This window comes from Ursus maritimus, unplaced genomic scaffold, assembly GCF_017311325.1.
Source record: "Ursus maritimus isolate PB19 unplaced genomic scaffold, ASM1731132v1 scaffold_13, whole genome shotgun sequence".
Classification (NCBI taxonomy): Eukaryota; Metazoa; Chordata; class Mammalia; order Carnivora; family Ursidae; genus Ursus; species Ursus maritimus.
Genome location: NW_024423675.1, coordinates 30230458 through 30250571, shown reverse-complemented (window position 1 = coordinate 30250571; position 20114 = coordinate 30230458). Strand labels below are relative to the sequence as shown.

Below are 20114 nucleotides of genomic sequence, written 5' to 3'. Positions count from 1 at the left end.
CAAAAATTGTTTTATAAAAGGACCTCTGATTTTCATCAGTTGGCTTTTTAAAACAATCATCTTGACTGCTTTTCAATGTTTAATATTTGGAGTATTGGTGGTATTCTCGTGGCTGGGTATTAATAAAAATCTTTTAAATTATAGGTGAGATACGAAGCCTTGCAAACGTTATGTTCAGCTCCGCCATCTGATGTTTTGAACTGTGAAAATTGGACAACTCTCTGTGAAAAACTGACAGTATCTCTTTCAGATCCTGATCCTGTGTTTAGTGTAAGGAAGTGCTTATAGAAATATATTTTTTTAACTTGTTTTCCCATCATTCTACAAGCAATCGGAATTATTTTCTTTAATAGTAGCTCTAATATTCATGGAATTTCAATTCCATCTTTTGAGTTGTGAAGATTTTCTTTAAAGGCATTAACTTACTATTTCATGATTAGATTCCCAGTATGATCAATATCACACTTCACTGCCAAATAATAGTAGACTGTTATCTTGTACATTGTTTTATCTTATAAAGGGATATCCAAGTATTTGTATTTTGTTTTGAATTAAGAAAAATATTTTAAAAGACTGTTTAAAACATTTTGGAAAGAATTCATGACATATGAAAATTTGAACTTAAAATGTTTAGAATTTATTCTAACTGAATCATAAGCATTTTCCTTCTGCATTTAAGTGTTTATTTAGAGATTGCTTACTTGCTTAAAAAGAGAAGTAAACTAAAGCTAAGTTTAGAAGATAATTGAGATGGGGGCGCCTGGGTGGCACAGCGGTTAAGCCTCTGCCTTCGGCTCAGGGCGTGATCCTGGTGTTATGGGATCGAGCCCCACATCAGGCTCCTCCGCTATGAGCCTGCTTCTTCCTCTCCCACTCCCCCTGCTTGTGTTCCCTCTCTCGCTGGCTGTCTCTATCTCTGTCAAATAAATAAATAAAATCTTTAAAAAAAAAAAAAAAAAGAAGATAATTGAGATGAATCATAAAGCAAATGGAGAAAATTCCAAAAATTATGAAGTCAGTAGAGAAATTATTGAATGTAAAAAATGATTCTCCTATACCTTCTCAGGAATACTATTGCATGAGTAAGACTATATTAAAAAGTATAGTTATCATGTTGGTAATATCAGTGATGTGAATTAAAAAAATCCTCCTATATCCCATATTCACATTTAAATGCAAATTTAGGTTTAGAGGGTCTTTTCTTAATTGATGTGTCAGTGAAGAAAAGTTTGGCTTTAAAATTGTTATGGTGTTTTCTACAGTGTTTAAGATATTAACACAGTAGTTAAATTTTGCTAGCTGTTCAACAAACACGTATTGATTACCAACAATGTGCAGCATTCTAGTTTAGATGCTGAAAACACACTGAGCAAGACAGAAGTCTTTGCCTTCATAGCACTTACATTCTAGCAGAGGAATCGGAGAGTAAACAATTATTAAAAAAAAAAAAAAACTCAATACCTTTGTCTGTTGAAAATCACATTCTTCCATCAATGAAGATATAATTATACTGGTAAATAGAAGTGATTTGAAAACAAGTGGTTTATTGTTTTTTTAAGGGGGGGAAATGTGTTCTATCACCTAATACCTGGATGCAGTTCAACCTTACTGACACCGATGCCGATGCAGACTTCTGTAAAAACTCAATGATCCAAGAACTTCAAAAGGGAAAAAGATATTTCAGGGTCACTTTTAACATTTCAAGGCTTTCTAAAAGGGAATACAATTGTAAATTTCTCTGTATTTTTTCTTAACAAAGAATAGTGGTCAGATAAGTTTCCTTTTATTATTTTAAAAATTATGTAACAAATTTGTAAACAGTAAATATCCTAATGGGTCAGTATAAGTGACTTTTTTTAGCCATTATAGATTATTCAGCAAGAGTATTGTCAATGTTTAATAAAATTGGAAGAAGTTGTTATAGAGGAGAAATGGTAATAGAACCAGTCATTTTGGAGTAGAAAACAGGGCATGGCATTCTTTTCATTTTGGATTTATACTTGATCCAAATTCTTGATTTTGATTCTGTTTCTTCATTTCCTATTCTAAAGGACTCTTGCGTGTAACCGAATAAAGCCTATAGTGTTTGAAAAGTGTGACAGATAAATTATCAATTGCTGCAACTATAAAAATAAACTTTCAAAGTATTTAATATCCTGTATTCAGTAGGAATTCCTTCGGGTTATTGGAAATTTTTAGTCATTTGAGCGACCATTTTTTCTAATTATGCTAACATTTGATATAGGAAAGGTTATCCGCTCCCGCCCCCTCCCCCCGGCCCGAAAGTAGAACACTTGAGGAGATCTTATGTTTTTCTTTAATGGGATGTTGAATTTCACTATTAGGATTAATTTTATAATAATATTAAAGTTGGTAAAATGAAAATGATAGCTATCATTTGTAAGGCCCTACTAGTGCCAAGTACTTTTCTAGCTACATCTATCAACATTTAATTCATTTACCTTCTGATAGTTTCTATGTTAGGATTTAATAATGTAAATTTGGAAAATGTGTTAAATAATACTTTTCTTGGGAATAGGCAAAATACAAGAGTCCTAAATGTCAAATTACTGAAACTACCCATATAAGTAATTAAAAAAAACAACAAATGTTGGATTTGGAAAGGAGTGGAGTGTTTTTTGTTTGTTTTTTTAAACCGTTTAGTATCCCTACTTTTCCCTTGATCCCTTTGCATTGTACCGTACTCTATCAAACTTCACTCTCTCCCCTCCCATGTAGTTTTGGTCAATTTTACTTTTTACTGACCAACATAAGATTATGCTCTTATTTATAAGTGCATTCCTCCTCAAGTTTCTGAATGGTTTATTTTGTTTGTTTTCTAAGTTTTTCACTATTTAAAAAAATTTCACTATTAAAAAAATTCTACTTTTGTAAGAATCTCTGATGCAAATCTTTTCATTTCCACAGGACCGGATTTTAAAATTCTATGCACAGACATTTACTCTTTCACCATTACATATGACCAAGGAGATTTATACAAGCTTAGGTATGTTTATTAAATTTTTTTGTGCTTAAAAAAATGGATGGGAAATAACTTTTCAGAAAACACTGTAAATGAACGATATCATATTTTCTAATTTTTCTTTTCAGCTAAATATTTGAAGTTATACTTTCTTTCTAGAGAAAGTCAGATTCCTACTCTTTCAACTGGTATAGATATAAGTAATCCTAATGTGATCTGCTTACTTAAAAAGGTATTCAGTTGCTATATGCTTTTTTAAAAAATTTAAGTAATTCTATATTTAAGAATTCTAATTTTTGAGAACTGTTATGCACTGCTTTTCAGGTTCGTCTTCTAAATGAATATCAGAAAGAGGCTCCATCTTTCTGGATTCGTCACCCAGAAAAGTAAGTCCTCTAATTTATACCAATATAAAATATAGAGGTTATGCCGTATAAAATATAGGGGTGTTACTGTCCCATGTACATTACAAGAAGAAAGAATAGAGACAGTCTTAATTGACTTACATTTTTGGGAAGGGATTAATAAGTTTATTTTGCTTTTCATGTTTTGCGCTTAGCTACATGAATGGCTCTATGCAAATATCATTTTATACCATTTATTTATCACAACAAAGCAAAATGAGGTTGTTATAACCTACAATTCTTTTATTATTGGTCTTTGCTAGTTTGGACAAGTTCCTGAGGTGTTCTTTAAACTTTTGACTTGCAGTTCTAAAATTTTTTAATAAGGTTCTAAGAGAAATGGAAGCCTAAAAAGGAAAGTTAAGTTTGGAGAGCCAGTGTTGAAGTAGAAAGAATGTATGTTTTATAAAAACCAGGAAGAAATTGGCTGTGAATCCTACTTCTGCCAATGTGCTGAAACATAAGAAAAGTTGTTTCTAAAAATTTTCACTTTATTATTCCATAAATATAAAATATATCACTGGTACTGTCTGTATGTGTAATAGCATTTTTTTTTTTTTTCTAAAACTGTTTCGTTTCCAAACTTTAAGGTATATGGAAGAAATTGTGGAGAATACTTTGTCCTTATTATCAGTTAAACATGATCAGAGCCATCTTGTCTCACAAAAGATTTTGGATCCAATTTACTTTTTTGCATTGGTGGATACCAAGGCCGTGTGGTTCAAAAAGTGGATGGTAAAGACAAATGGAATGTTTTTATACTTTTCAGTGCATTGCTGGGTTGTTTCAAAGAATAGATAATATTCCAGTTTTTACTGTGTGCTTAGAGTTCTGATCACTTTTACATGTTAACTCATTTAAATCTTATAACAATCTGTGGGATAGATGGTGTCATTAACCCATTTTACTGATGTGGCAGCTGAGGCATGGAGAAGTGACTTACTCAAGATTGTTTACCTAGTAAGTGACAGAGCCAGTATGGGATTTTAAATGATAATTCATTTGAATCTATTAAGCTGAATGATCTATCCAAAATCTAGTCTTCTTTAGTTTAAAGGTTTCAGATTTTTTAAACAGGTATGGTAGAACGTGAGTTCAATGCTCATTTTTCTCTGACTTAGAAGGTATGTCTGAAAATATCCTTTCATTTGCTTCCTTCTGAACCTGTAGTTTGGAGAATGTTTAATGCCTGAATGCCGGTGATTTCCAGTGGAGCTCATTACTGTTCTGGAACTGAAACTAATTTAAGAGTAAAAGAGATTCTTATGCTGTTACCTCCCTCATCTGCTGTGGAATACGAGGGGTCTGTGTGATAGTGGCTGCAGCAGTGTTGGCTTATTATTCTCACATGGTTGTCCCTCTAAAACTGGTCTGCCAGCCATTATGTATTTGTTGCTGTGGGGAAGGGAGGAGGGTGGGGCTGTGACTTGCCATGCAAAGTAGCAACGTGTTTATTTACTGCTTGGCACAGTTTGGACATTACCTAGTTGATGGCTTATTTTTATTTTTATTTTTGTTTTGCCTTTTATTATCTAAACTGTATAATAATGCCTAATTAACCAAAATCCAGTTCTGTCCAGGGTTTAGCCCTAGTTGGCCTATACTGTTTATGTTTGATAAGTGTTTGCTCGATTTAATTAACTTGAACCCTTTGTTTCTTACATCCGACACTTTCTTCTTAATTTTTAATTATCAAATTATACCTTCATTATAGAAAACATGTGAAATATGTAAAAGCCACAAATTAAATTTCTACAACACAGGTATAACTATCAAGATTTTGGTTTATGTAGACACATTATATACACTTGTAAATTTATCCGTTTAGATCTATAACAAATCCTATTCTGTTGGGACGCCTGGGTGGCTCAGTAAGTTAAGTGTCTGCTTTCAGTCATGATCCCAGCGTCCTGGCATTGAGTCCCTCATTGGGCTCCTTGCTCGGTGGGGAGCCTGCTTCTCCCTCTGCTTGCCACATCTCTGTTTGTGCGTGCTCTGTCTCTCTCTGACAAATAAATACAATCTTTTAAAGAAAAATCCTATTCTGTTTATAATTTTTTCACTTAACATTTTTTATTGTTAGTACTTGATTCTTAAAAGTATGCAGCAGATCACAGGAAAACTAGCCAACAGGAAATTATTTTTTAAAAAATCATCTCCTGAGTGTGTTCTAGTATTAATGAAAATTCATCACATTATCCTATTCCCATCTAAGTCAGAGGTTGGCAGACTTTCTAAAGGGCCAGACAGTAAATTTTTGTTTTTGTGGGCTGTACTGTCTCTGCACCCACTCAATTCTGTTGTAACCTGGAAGCATCCATAGATAATATATAAATGAATGGTTGTGACTGTTCCGCTAAAACGTTATGTACCAAATCAGGTGGCGGCTGAACTTGGCCTGAGGGATATAGTATAGTGACTGGTCTAAGGCAGGCCCTATGAGGATTTCTTTTCAGAACATGGTCAAAAGTTGAATTGTTGGTTAACATTTCTCTTTTAAAGCTGAAAAAAAGATTAATGGTTTTTGAAAACATTTTACGCCACTAGGGTTAAAACACGCAGGGTTTCTAGTAAACCTCAATTAACCAATACCCCATTTAGTTAAACTCTGTTTCCCCTAATTCTGATAGTTTTTACCAAGTATAATACTGTTTAATAGTTTTTATTAAATAAAATGAAGAAGCTACATTGTATTTAAAATACATGCTACCTAATATAATTTAGTAATATTTATGTATAGTTTCCCCTTTGTGCAATGCATAAAAAGCATGTTTTAATCCTACTATATTTAGCTCTAAGGAGAGAATTATTTTTTGGCACTTTGAAACACTTAAAATATATGATTGGCAGAAAATGATTAAGATACTGTTCTTTCAGAACATTTCATGCTTGGCAGACTTCTGCATATGTAGACAGTAAAGTATCCTCTTCATTGTGAGGGTTGTGCTCTTCCTCCGCCCCCACTTTTGTATCTTTCCTTCAGATATGTGTGTTGATAATGGTTTTAAGATAACTTAGCCCAGAAACTGGTTGCAGTCGAGGGACAGAATATTTTTTCTACTGTTCTGTCAATAAATGATCCATAGTTTTTTCATATCATTTGCATTTTTGTGATTGCTATGCTCATAATCCATTGTACATAGAAAAGCCTGTTTTGTACTGATTATAATAATTTAAAACTGTTGTTGGTAATTTATGTTATTGGAAATGATGCAGGAAAAATAGACTTTGGTATAGCTTGAATATTAAATATCATTTTCTCCTAATTTTAGCATGCATATTATAGCAGAACTGCAGTACTAAGACTTCTGGAAAAGAAATATAAATCTCTGGTAAGTTTGTTTCCTTATGTTGAGAAATAATATCACAAAAAGATATAAGATGTAATAAGTTGAATGTGCAAAGTTGAGTGATAATTAATCTTGGTTGATGAAACAATCCCCCATTTATGTGATTTTTTAAAACTACCATTCTGTGAAACATAAAAGGATAAGAGTAGAGACTTAAATTATAGTCAGGATAACAGTTAGGAAATCCATAATTACATAATAAATTGACATGCTAACAAGCTAGTTTGAGATAAGCCCTGTTTTTAGGTATTGTAACTTAATTCAGATCAGGTATTTGTACGGGAGTTAGTTCTGTAAAATATACCCATGCTTTTGACTGAAAGTTGTATGAAAAACTCAAATGATAAATGCTTTTGCATTTACAAAAATTAATTCAAGTTGCACCAAATATAAACTAATACTGTAAAATATATTAGCAAAATTTTCTACATTTTTTGCTGTTAGTAGAATAGTATGTAAGGGCATTGAAAGAAATTGAAAAGCAATCAAATCTAGTAACAATTGACAAACATAAAATGTGAAATTTATTACAATATTTTTAAAAGTTCTAATATGAATTTGAAATGATGAGTATGATTTCTGTAGTTAGAATCTTGAGATTAAAAGGGCAAGGGAAATATTCCTAGAGTTGTGAACTTCTGGGTCAGTGCAGTAGAGCATAAAATGAAAGAACAATAATTTTTTTGTGTGTTTGAGAATCAAGAGCATTGAGTTTCAGAAAGGAGAAGAGAGGAATGTTGAAGAATAGAGTGGGGATTTATTAGTAGAAGTAAGTGTTTGGGGCCCTGGGTGTTTCAGTCAGTTAAATGACTGACTGTTGATTTCAGCTCAGGTTATGATCTCCAACAGAGGGTGGCTCCAAGCTCAGTGGGGAGTCTGCTGGATATTCTCACTCTTTCTTCCTCTGCCTCTCCCCCTACTTGCAGGGTTGCTCTCTCTCTTTCTCTCTCTCTCTCTCTCTCTCTCTCTCTCAGATAAATCCTAAAAAAAGTAGTGTTTAAGAATTTTTAATAAATTGAAATAATATCCTTCCACATCCCATTTCCCTCCCATTCCTATTTTAAACGAAGATTTTTGCCATATGAATATATACGGATCTTGTCAGATTAGAGGAAGGGGGGAGAAACCCCAGTGATTCACCCGCCCATTGGTTCGTCATATACATAATTCACTGTTGCTATCACAGGAGGCTGGGTGGAAGTATTGCAAATGTTTCTGATAGATTAACTTTTTAAATTAGGAGGAAATTTTGTTTTTAAAGATTTTATTTATTCATTTGACACACAGAGAGAGAGAGGGAGTGTACAAGCAGGGGGAGTGACAGGCAGAGGGACAGGGAGAAGCAGGCTCCCCGCCAAGCAGAGAGCTTGATGTGGGGCTCCATCCCAACACCCTGGGATCGTGACCTGAGCTGAAGGCAGACACTTAACCAACTGAGCCACCCAGGTGCCCAAGGAACAATTTTTTTTTTTTTTTAAAGATTTTATTTATTTATTTGACAGAGATAGAGACAGCCAGTGAGACAGGGAACACAAGCAGGGGGAGCGGGAGAGGAAGAAGCAGGCTCATAGAGGAAGAGCCTGATATGGGGCTCGATCCCACAACACCGGGATCACGCCCTGAGCCGAAGGCAGACGCTTAACCGCTGTGCCACCCAGGCGCCCCCAAGGAACAAATTTTTAAGAGTTAATTATACCATAATCAGATTCCACTCCTCAAGCCATTAACTGTGCCTTGCTAACATGAAACTTATCATGCTAGCCTCAGAAAATTTCCATCTTATCATGGGCTGCTTCGTAAATAATGGAAAAAACTGTCTGAAATGATCATAGTACTAGAAGTCCTTGCAACAGCAATCAGACAACAAAAAGGGATAAAAGGTATCCAAACTGGCAAAGAAGAAGTCAAACTGTCTCTCTTCGCAGGTGATTTGATACTCTATATGGAAAACCCAAAAGACTCCACCTCCAAGCTACTAGAACTTATAGAGCAATTCAGTAATGTGGCAGGATACAAAATCAATGCTCAGAAATCAGTTGCATTTCTATACACGAACAATGAGACTGAAGAAAGAGAAATTAGGGAATCCATTCCATTTACAATAGCACCAAAAATCTTTCGTTATCTTGGTATTAACTTAGCCAGAGACGCAAAGGATCTATATTCTAGAAACTACAAATCACTCTAGAAAGACATTGAAGAAGACACAAAAAGATGGAAAGATATTCCATGCTCATGGATAGGAAGAATAAACATAGTTAAAATGTCTATGCTACCCAGAGCAATCTACACTTTCAATGCCATCCCGATCAAAATAACAATGACATTTTTCAAAGAACTGGAACAAACAGCCCTTAAATTTGTGTGGAACCAGAAAAGGCCCCGAAAGGCCAAGAAATTGTTGAAAAGGAAAAACAAGCTGGGGGCATCATGTTGCCGGATTTCAAGCTATACTACAAAGCTGTGATCACAAAGACAATATGGTGCTGGCACAAAAACAGACACATAGACCAATGGAGCAGAATAGAGAACCCAGAAATAGACCCTCGGCTCTTTGGGCAACTCATCTTTGACAAAGCAGGAAAAAACATCCAGTGGGGAAAAAAGACAGTCTCTTCAATAAATGGTGCTGGGAAAACCGGACATTTATATGCAAAAGAATGAAACTAGACCACTCTCTCACACCATACACAAAGATAAAATCCAAATGGGATGAAAGACCTCTATGTGAGACAGGAATCATCAAAATCATAGAGGAGAACACAGACAGCAACCTCTTTGACATCGGCCACAGCAACTTCTTTCATGACATATCTCCAAAGGCAAGAGAAACAAAAGAAAAAGTGAACTTGTGGGACTTCATCAAGATAAAAAGCTTCTGCACAGCCAACAAAAGAGTGAAAAAAACTAAGAGGCAGCCCACGGAATGGGAGAAGATATTTGCAAATGACACTACAATAAAAGACTAGTATCCAAGATCTGCAAAGAACTTCTCAAACTCAATACACAGGAAACAAATAATCAAATGAAAAAATGGGCGGAAGGTATGAACAGACACTTTTCCAGTGAAGACATACAAATAGCTAACAGACACATGAAAAAATGTTTAAAATCATTAGCTGTCAGGGAAATTAAAATCAAAACCACATTGAGATACCACCTTACACCAGTTAGAATGGCAAAAATTGACAAGGCAAGAAACAACAAATGTTGGAGAGGATGTGGAGAAAGGGGATCCCTCTTACACTGTTGGTGGGAATGCAAGTTGGTACAGCCCCTTTGGAAAACAGTGTGGAGGTCCCTTAAAAAGATAAAAATAGAGCTATACTATGATCCAGCAATTGCACTACTGGGTATTTACCCCAAAGATACAGACGTAGGGAAGAGAAGGGCCGTATGCACCCCAATGTTCATAGCAGCATTGTCCACAATAGCTAAATTGTGGAAGGAGCCGGGATGCCCTTCAGCAGATGACTGGATTAAGAAAATGTGGTCCATATCTACAATGGAACATTACTCAGCCATCAGAAAGAATGATTTTACAACATTTGCAGCAACATGGACGGGACTGGAGGAGATTATGCTAAGTGAAATAAGTCAAGCAGAGAAAGACAATTATCATGGTTTCACTCATTTATGGAACATAGGAAATAGGAAGATAGGAGAAGGAAGGGAAGAATGAAGGGGGGGAACAGAAGGAATGAAGCATGAGAGACTATGGACTCTGAGAAACAAACTGAGGGCTTCAGAGGGGAGGGGGGTGGGGATTGGGATAGGCTGGTGATGGGTATTAAGGAGGGCATGTATTGCATGGTGTTCTCGGTGTTATACGCAAATAATGAATCATGGAACATTACATCAAAAACTAAGGATATACTGTATGGTGACTAACATAATAAAAAATATAAAAAAAGAGTTAATTATACCGTAATCAATTTTTAGTCTGAAAATAGTTACTTTATTGTAAAGAACTTTATATCAAATATTTCCTATACATAATGGGTCAAACTTGCATGAGATTTTAACTTAAACCTCATTTTTTTCTTAAAAAGCTTTCCTAAACTTACAAAATATGAGTGAGTTCATATCAATAGAGGATGGATGGCGACTCAGGTACACTTAATTGCTAACCCCTAAGATGGAGGAAGGGCAGGGGACAGAAGTTAATAAAAAACCAGGGTGTGCGAAAAACCAAGAGAAAATTTAAATTCTAGCTGTCAGTATTTATTTTAAATGACTTTGAGAGGGCAAGAAAAAGGAAATACACTAGATAAGGCCATTTCAGAAGCCATTCTCTTAAGGGTAGATTGGGCAGGGAATGAAGTCATTAAAATAAAAAGTTAAATATTTATGCTGATAGCCAAAATGCTTTTCAACTAGCTCATGACTTTACAATGCTACGGAAATAAAGCTCTCAGCTTTATTTATCAGCTTTTAAAAATTGACAGTGTGGGGGCGCCTGGGTAGCTCAGTCAGTTAAGTGTCTTCCTTCGGCTCAGGTCATGATCCCAGGGTCCTGGGAATGGAGCCCCACATCAGGCTCCCTGCTCAGCAGTGAGTCTGCTTCTCCCTCTGCCCCTACCCCCTATGCTTGTGTACATGCTCTCTCTCTCTCTCAAATAAATAAATAAAATAAATAAAATCTTTAAAAAAATTGACAGGAGGGACATAAATTGTGTTGCTTAATGCTACCTACTTAAAATTTATTAATTTCATAAATGTAATATAATTGCACAGAGTAGCCACTAACCATGTATTAGTTTTAAATTACAATTAAATACAACTAAATATACCCAATTCCCTCAGTTTTCCTAATTACATTTCAAGTTTTCAGTAGCCACATATAGCTAGTAGCCACTGTATTGGACAGTGCAGACATTCCACATTTGCAGAAAATGCTATGAGGGTATGGAGGAGAAGCTAGAAGAAATGCTTTAGCAAGTGATTGTGCCAGACCACTGCTGTGATTAAAGCCCTTATGTAAGGAGTTGTTGCAAAGCAAAAGACAAATGCATGAAATGGTCTTAAAGGTTCCACTGTACATGCACAAAATCTGATCTTCAATTCTGAAAAGTAGGGATAGAGTTTGCATTCCTTTTTCCCAATGTTTCTTTTCAAAAGTTGGGCCACATATACTTTAAAATTTACACACACACACACACACACACACACACATATTTTGGTATTTCCATCTACTGCATATATAAAGGAGTGCTCCCTAATAAACAGAAGGGTTGATCTAGTTCATATTCTGCTGGCTAGATAGGAAGAAAAGACTCTGAGGCAAGGGACCTGGGGATATTGGCAAGAGAGTTCTTAATGTCATGGTCACAGAATTTTAATATCTTTCACTATAAAGTATGAAGATGTATCTATTTTTGTCCATTGACACTGACATTATAGCAATATTTTTGGTCCACAAGTATTTTTGGTGTTTCCTAGAATGATGCCATAGTTAAAATGTAACTGGTAGGCTGAGCTTCAGTGGCCTATATTTTTTCCAGCATATTTTTATTTTTTATTTTATTTTATTTTTTTAAAGATTTTATTATTTATTCAACAGAGATAGAGACAGCCAGCGAGAGAGGGAACACAAGCAGGGGGAGTGGGAGAGGAAGAAGCAGGCTCATAGCGGAGGAGCCTGATGTGGGGCTCAATCCCATAACGCCGGGATCACGCCCTGAGCCGAAGACAGACGCTTAACCGCTGTGCCACCCAGGCGCCCCCCAGCATATTTTTAAAACCTTAATTAACTTTTTTTTTTAACTGCTTGAGCTTGGGGCTGTAAATTTCTAGAATTAATAAGTTATTATTTTATTAGGTAACTACAGCAGTTCAGCAGTGTGTTCAGTACTTGGAATTGTGCGAAGCCATGAAAGCCGATGAGATTTTGGGTCATTCAAAGCATTGTGGTAAGTATTGTTTTCTCTGTTACATACTTTTAAGGATGATACCTTTTACTAATAGCTTAGTAACTTATTTTTTAATGGTCAGTAGCATGGTAATTTAGATCACTTCTGCTAACATAAAATATTTTCACAAATTTAAAAGACAAATTTAAAGCATCATGATGACTTTAATAACAGCTGTACATTTGAAATTAATGCATTAGCATATGAATTCTTACATATGCAGTTCTTCGGTTTATACTAGAGTATATGTCCTAGTCTGTTACAATGTGATAATATACTGCTCATTCTTTCCTCTGGCATATTAGCCATTTAATTGTCCTTTATGCATTTTAGTAGGAGGAACATTTCTATAAAATGTTGTTTTGTTAATGGACATCCCACCCTGTGATTCCTGTCTGCTTATCCTCTTTCTGAGCTAAAATACCCTAGATGTTTCATAATCTGGCCTTAATCACTCTATTGAATCTCAGGAATAATTAAAGTGGATCTTCTTTTGTAGTCAGATTCTGCTACATACCAATGTCTATACACTTTTCTTAATCTTTTTTCATTCTCTTTTGTCACTTCTCTAAGCAAATAGTAAGTTCTCTGAGAACATGAAAATCTTATTTATTTATTTATTTATTTATTTATTTATTATCCTTGGGTAAATTCTTTACCTAACTCAAGCAAGAAAAATGGTCAAAGACCAATAATTAGTGGTTTCAAGAGCTAGTGTTTTGTAGTAAAGGGGGAGTACGGAAGCCAGAATTCATTTAAGAGGAGGAAGATACGTTTATATAAACTTATCTCCTTTATAAATTTATGGATTTTTGAAATTTCTTGATATTAAAATTATATATCTAATGCTTCCTCCCCCCTCCCCACTATTCTACTGGGACATCATGGCTTTGCCCTCTTCCCTATCTAGTGAAGACCTGGGGTGCCCCTTTTTGTCATTTCTTTCAGAATCCTTGCTCTTTCTCTTTCATTTCAGCGTTTCCTGTCTGCAGTTTCTTATCTTTAGATCAGTTAAGTCTTCCATCTTCTCTGGTCTTTAGGAAATTGAGCAGAGAGCATTTGTTACGTACTTAGTGGGCATACATACTTTTCTAACCATAGCAGCTGTGTTGCATCCTCTTAGATACTCTTTCTTCAGTGTCCACAATAGCTTTGCAAGCTTTCATCAGTCTTATCAAGGGCCCTGCTTTGCCCTGGCCCACTTTTCTTTCAAGAGGAGACTTCGTATCCTACTGCACTAAGAAAAGTGGAACTTGGCAGCTATGAATTCCCCAAATGTCCTGCTTCTGAGCATACAAATGCATGTTTATATGCCCTTATCAATATCCCTTTTCTTTGGACTGCACTGAAGAGGTATTCCTTTCCAGATTGATTTTTGTTCTTGATTTTTTTTCTCCTCTAGTGTTCTTTGGGTTTTGTTTCTGTTTTAGAACCATGACATTGCTTCACTTGTTACTGTGTCTCCCTTTCTATTGGTACTTCCCCTGCATCCTGTGACCCTCCTGCAGAAAACCTTCCCTGCAGAGAAAACTCTTCTAAGTATCCTAAATACACCCAGGCCCCATTTCTTTACCTCTTACTCACTTTGCAGCAATGGAAATGAGGCAATATCTAGTGCTCCATGATCTTCGCATTATCAGTTTCCTCTCTTTCTTGTCCTAATTTTACAGGCTTTGTCTCTGTTGACCCTTTCTCACTTCTTCATGGTACCATTCTTTCTCGGATTTCCTCATTCTCATCAGGAATCCTCATATCACTGGAAAGGCTCTTTCTTTGTAATATGTACTCACAAAGGTTTTGCCCTTTTTTTTCTCACCGTAGTGTACCTGTTCTCTCTTGGGGGGCCCATGTACTTTCGTGGTTTTAAATACTCTGAAGTAGGTAAGTCTGTCACTTTCCAGAATTCCAGATCCATATACCCGTATCATACTTAGAATATCAATCTGGGTGCTCCATGGGCACTTTAATATTAAAATATCAAGGACTGAAGTCACTTTCTTCTGTATCTAGACTGGTTTCCCCCTCCTTTCTCCTTTAGAATTAATTAAATAGAATACAAATTCACTATGTATACAGATGTTGAGGTAGGAACTTGAGAATTTTCTTATTCTTTCCCAGTCCCCATGTAGTCCTGTCTAAAGCCTATTGACTTAATTTTCTTAAAGATTTATCTGTCTGCTCTTCTCCATTCTTGTTGCTGATGCTTTTGCTCATGATTTTTTTAGTGTCATTTCAGACCTTCACCTTCTACCATCTGCCTTTTATGCTACCATCAGGGTTAGTTTTTTATGTGCATATTGGATTGCTTTCATGCTTACAAGCCTTTAATATCATTTCAATTGCTTCTATAATAAAATCCATTTTCCTTCTGCAGCTTAGTCCTCTGTGGTCTGCCCCTGCTCCCCTCTAGCCTCTTGTCTCTGCCACTTGTCCTCCTCAAGTTCTGGTCATACCAAACTGCCATATTCTGAATTGGCAGCCCAGTTTCATGCTTCTTACTGGTTTTTGACACCAGCAAATAGTTCAAAGTCTTTAATCAAACAGGTACTCGGTAGATCTTAAATGTATGGATGAATGATATATATTACGTGTATATATTTTACAGATTCTAATTTCATTTGCTAACATGGTTATAAATACAGTCTTTTATAGTATTGACTTTTAATTGGTAGAATTAAACAGTAATATTTTCTATTGACTTCCTCCCTTAACTTATTCTTGAAGTTCGTCTTGATAACGTGATAATTTTGACAATCTTATGCTGTTTTAGAATGAATACGGTATGCATCTTACCCTTTCCTGAGCTTAAATAATGTGATGAATGCTTTTCCCCAGAGATTTAGGTGTTATAGGATCTTAGGAAAGATAATAAACTCTTTTTTTTTTTTTTTTAAACACCAACAGAGTCTTCATCATAGACTGCAATCTTGTTTAAAATGTTTGGAAGGGAATGAAGATAAGTACTATCTAAAATATAATAACATTAAAGTAAATGTATTTATTTGCCTCTCTTTTAAGGGAACAAACAGAAAACCTTCTACTACTCAGGACAAGAATTACAATATATTTATTTCATTCACTCACTGTGCCTTTTAGGAAGGTTATTGATCTATACACAAGGCAGACGGCTATTTCCCATAAAGCTGAAGAATAGAAAAGGTACGTACAATTAGGAGAAACAAATATGTTCAGCTTGGTAAGGTTTATGTGCTGTGAATTACTAAACTTCAGAGATTTTGCATGGTCTCTCCTAGGATACTTACTGACATACCTTTTAGTCTACTGATGGCTTGTATACCTTGAAGTATTACATTTGCTCTTATCAGTATGTGCTTTTCCCCTACATTCTGATTTTTTCTATTCATCCAGCCTTTAATGCTTTCCTTATTTCTTCCTGTCTTTCAAAATCCTAGACATACTGAACGATCCAGATCTGGATTCAGAACTAGAAGACCTTGTTTAAATTCTAGTTCCCTTATAAACTGGCTGTGACCTTTGGGCAACTCACTTAACCACTGCTTGTTTTTTTTAATCACAAAAATGGAATAATATCAGTGATACTGAGCTCACACAGTTTTTGTGATGATCAGAGATGAGGTTTCAGAATACTGTTTTATAAACTGCAAAGCCCTGTACCATTTGATATATTACTGTGTTACCCTAACTCCTATTTTTAAAGTTTTCCCTATCAAACTTCAGCACATGCTATTACTTTTCTGCCTCCCTTAAAACTTTAAGTGTATACTAGGAATATACTCTAGCGACCAGCAAACTTTTTCTGTAATGCGTCAGATAGTATTTTTGGTTTTGTGGGCCACGTGCTATCTCTGTTGCATATCCTGTGTATTTGTGTATTCATGTTCTCATGTGTGCAAAGGAGTTATCACAGCAGCCCTGAGACTTCTATCCTTAGGAAGGACTGCTTGCAAGGTTGTGCTAGCTGGCATCTGGGAACTTGGATTTCTCACTCTTCCCAGAACTGGTAAGAGTGGTTCACTGTGCCCACCTAAACTGTTTGTATACACACTATAGTTTATACCGAATACTTGCTTTCCTTCTGGGAGTCTGGAATCCTGGTATGTGCTAGGCAAGGGTGCTTACATCATCAGCTCCCAGAAAAAAGCTTGGGCACTGAGTCTCTAAGGAGCTTCTTGGTAGACAACATTTTACACGCGTTGTCACAGTTTGTTGCTGGAAGAATTAAGTGTATTTTATGTGACTTCTCTGGGAGAGGACCCTTGGACGCTTGCACCTGGACTTCACCTCATACCCTTTTGTTTTGTATCTTCTTGTGATATATCATTGCTGGGAGTATAACTGTATGTTGAGTTCTCCTAGTGAATCATTGAATCTGGGTATGGTTTGGGAGACCCTTAACACACTTTACACACCTTTAAAAGTGTAAAACAAAACAGAACAAAGCATTTTTAGCTTGCGAGCCTTACAAAATTAGGCCATAATTGCTATTGTTTGCCAATCCTGTTCTGGAGTATCTTCATTTTGAACACTTTTGTACTGTTTCTTAGTTGTTTTACTTAAGGTTTTCTCCTCAGTTATGCTGGTTGTGAGCTCCTCAACAAAAACTGTTTTATGTACTTATTTATCCTGTGGTCATGTAATTCTAGGCATAATGAGCACTTAGAGAATGGACTTTCAAGAAAAGAGCTTCCAGGGGTGCCTGGGTGGCGCAGTCGTTAAGTGTCTGCTTTCGGCTCAGGGCGTGATCCCGGCGTTCTGGGATCGAGCTCCACATCGGGCTCTTCCGCTGGGAGCCTGCTTCTTCCGCTCCCACTCCCCCTGCTTGTGTTCCCTCTCTCACTGGCTGTCTCTGTCTGTCAAATAAATGAATAAAATCTTAAAAAAAAAAAAAGAGCTTCGATTTTATGGGGTATTGTTGAACTTTACAGAAATAGCAAGATTAATAAATACTTGTGATGTTCCTGCAAGTATTGAACTGAAGTTTATATGTCTATATCTGTAACTTAGCACTTTATGTTGACTTTTAACATCGACCTTTTGGCCTGACGAATGTCACAGGTCATCTCAAAACACAGTTTTGAGAGCCTTGTTCTACTGTATTAGCATAAGTCAACATTTACCTCTACATTTCACCTGCATTTTCACCAGAATCTTGATGAAAAGATTCTGCAGCAGGGGTTGGTAAATTACAACCCATGGGCCAAATCTGGTACTGTTTTGTATGGCTTGTGAGCTAACTACTGGAAAAAATTATAAGACTATTTTGTGACATGTGGAATAAAATTAAAATTTTGGTGTATGTAAAGTCTTACTGGAAGACCACCATACTTGTTCATTTGCAAATTGTCTATGGCTACTTTCCGATGTCTTAATTGAGTATTTGTAACAGAAACAGTTTGGCCGTTAAGCCTAAAATATTTCCTAGAAAGTTTGATACCTGTTCTACAGTTCTATATAGATAAGTTGGCTGAAACAACATATGAAGCTGAATTTTATCATTCCTAAGAAACTCATGGTCCTGATGAGATTCCTAGATCTTCCTGCCGTAGGTTTATATGAAGTGACAGGTCCACCATAAGTGGTAAAACTGCACCTGCGCATAGCACCTGCTGGTTTACTGTCCCTAACACTTTTTAACTTCCCATGTCTAATTTGTTTTCCTGGGGTCTTCTGTGTGGGGTTCCAGATCCCTTCTCCCTAATTTTACCACAGTCTCTGAAAACTCAGGAGGATGGGCAACTCAGTTAAATTTTTCTAAGTTGTAAGTATATACTAAAAAATAATCTTTTTCCTTTTTCCTTTTCGAAGATTTAGTGTCCCTTACAGATCTTCTGGTTCTGTTTACCCAACTTATCTATTACTCACCGAGTTGTCCAAAGATGACATCGGCTGCACATTTAGGTAATTCTGCTTCTATTTTAAATAGCGTAATAGAAAACCTCTAAAAATACTTAGTATTCTATTGTCTAGACCTTTTGAGTGACTGACCTAGTTTGGTAAAGAGATTTCCTAAGATGCAGTATTATTCATAACAAATTACATTGGTCCTGGAAGTAACCCATGAAATTTAATTTTGTTCATTGATGTTTTAAGATGTTCCTAATTTACTCCCTTTTTATGTACAATCAATTTGGCTGAGAATTTTAATGTTGTTCTTAAGATCAGGATGTTCTTAAGAAATGCTATTAAGGGAAGTTTGATTGATAGGTACTAACGTGTTCTTTCTTGCTGTTTTCTATGCTTTATACTTGCCTGATGTTTTGATCAGCCTGCTTGTTTTAGCTCACATCTAGAACTTCAGATCTTCTCTTATTAAGGAATAGAGCAAAAACAAAAACAAACTTCATGTTCTTCAGTGTAATAACTTTCAGTCTTTAGCTGTTGACTGGCTTATAAAAATGTGGTTTAAAATATTAACATTTAAAAGATAACTTACACTTTTTCCTTTGAATATCAATGAAAGTTTACAAAGTAGAACACTTTAATAAAAAAACACTCCCATTGGGGCGCATGGGTGGCGCAGTCCTTAAGCATCTGCCTTCGGCTCAGGGCGTGATCCCAGCGTTCTGGGGTAGAGCCCCACATCGGGCTCCTCTGCTGGGAGCCTGCTTCCTCCTCTCCCACTCCCCTGCTTGTGTTCCCTCTCTCGCTGGCTGTCTTTCTCTGTCAAATAAATAAATAAAATCTTAAAAAAAAAAAACCCATCATCTATAGACTCATAGTGTTCTAAACCTGGAAGTTACCGTAGAAATGCTGGCAAAATTCTGAGAAAAATTCAAGTGAACCAAAGGAAAAAAAAAATGGTTTGGGCCATATATATATTAATGCTATATGCATCTATCAATCGGTTTGTTTTATTTATGTAATTATAACACCTTATTAGTCTTAACAATGGCTCTCGGGGCGCCTGGGTGGCACAGCGGTTAAGCGTCTGCCTTCTCTGCCTTCGGCTCAGGACGTGATCCTGGCGTTATGGGATCGAGCCCCACATCAGGCTCCAACGCTATGAGCCTGCTTCTTCCTCTCCCCCTCCCCCTGCTTGTGTTCCCTCTCTCGCTGGCTGTCTCTGTCTCTGTCAAATAAATAAATAAAATCTTTAAAAAACAAAACAAAACAAAAAAAACAATGGCTCTCAAACTTCTTTCTGCCGTTACAGCATTTTCATGTATAAACATGTAGCTTAGGTCCTCCTGCGATATGCTCCTATAACATACTGTGCTTCCTTCGTTAAAAATGTTCCTTCTTATAATTATTTTTTTTATTTTTTAAATGATTTTTTATTATATTGTGTTAGTCACCATACAGTACATCCCCGGATTCCGATGTAAAGTTCGATGCTTCATTAGTTGCGTATAACACCCAGTGCACCATGCAATACGTGCCCTCCTTACTACCCATCACTGGTCTATCCCAATCCCCCACCCCCCTCCCCTCTGAGGCCCTCAGTTTGTTTCTCATAGTCCATAGTGTCTCATGTTTCATTCCC

General features: G+C 36.1%; 1 protein-coding gene across 1 annotated transcript in view; it reads left to right on the top strand.

The window, feature by feature from the left end:
* TBC1D32 (TBC1 domain family member 32) overlaps window positions 1–20114 on the top strand; it is a 210699-nt gene that overhangs the window by 25515 nt on the left and 165070 nt on the right. Inside the window, exons 6-14 of the mRNA XM_040627729.1 lie at window positions 145–270; window positions 2929–3007; window positions 3112–3215; window positions 3308–3369; window positions 3978–4122; window positions 6660–6719; window positions 12559–12649; window positions 15668–15808; window positions 18437–18529. Coding sequence (XP_040483663.1) covers window positions 145–270; window positions 2929–3007; window positions 3112–3215; window positions 3308–3369; window positions 3978–4122; window positions 6660–6719; window positions 12559–12649; window positions 15668–15808; window positions 18437–18529 — 901 coding nt within the window. The remainder of the gene's footprint in view (window positions 1–144; window positions 271–2928; window positions 3008–3111; window positions 3216–3307; window positions 3370–3977; window positions 4123–6659; window positions 6720–12558; window positions 12650–15667; window positions 15809–18436; window positions 18530–20114) is intronic.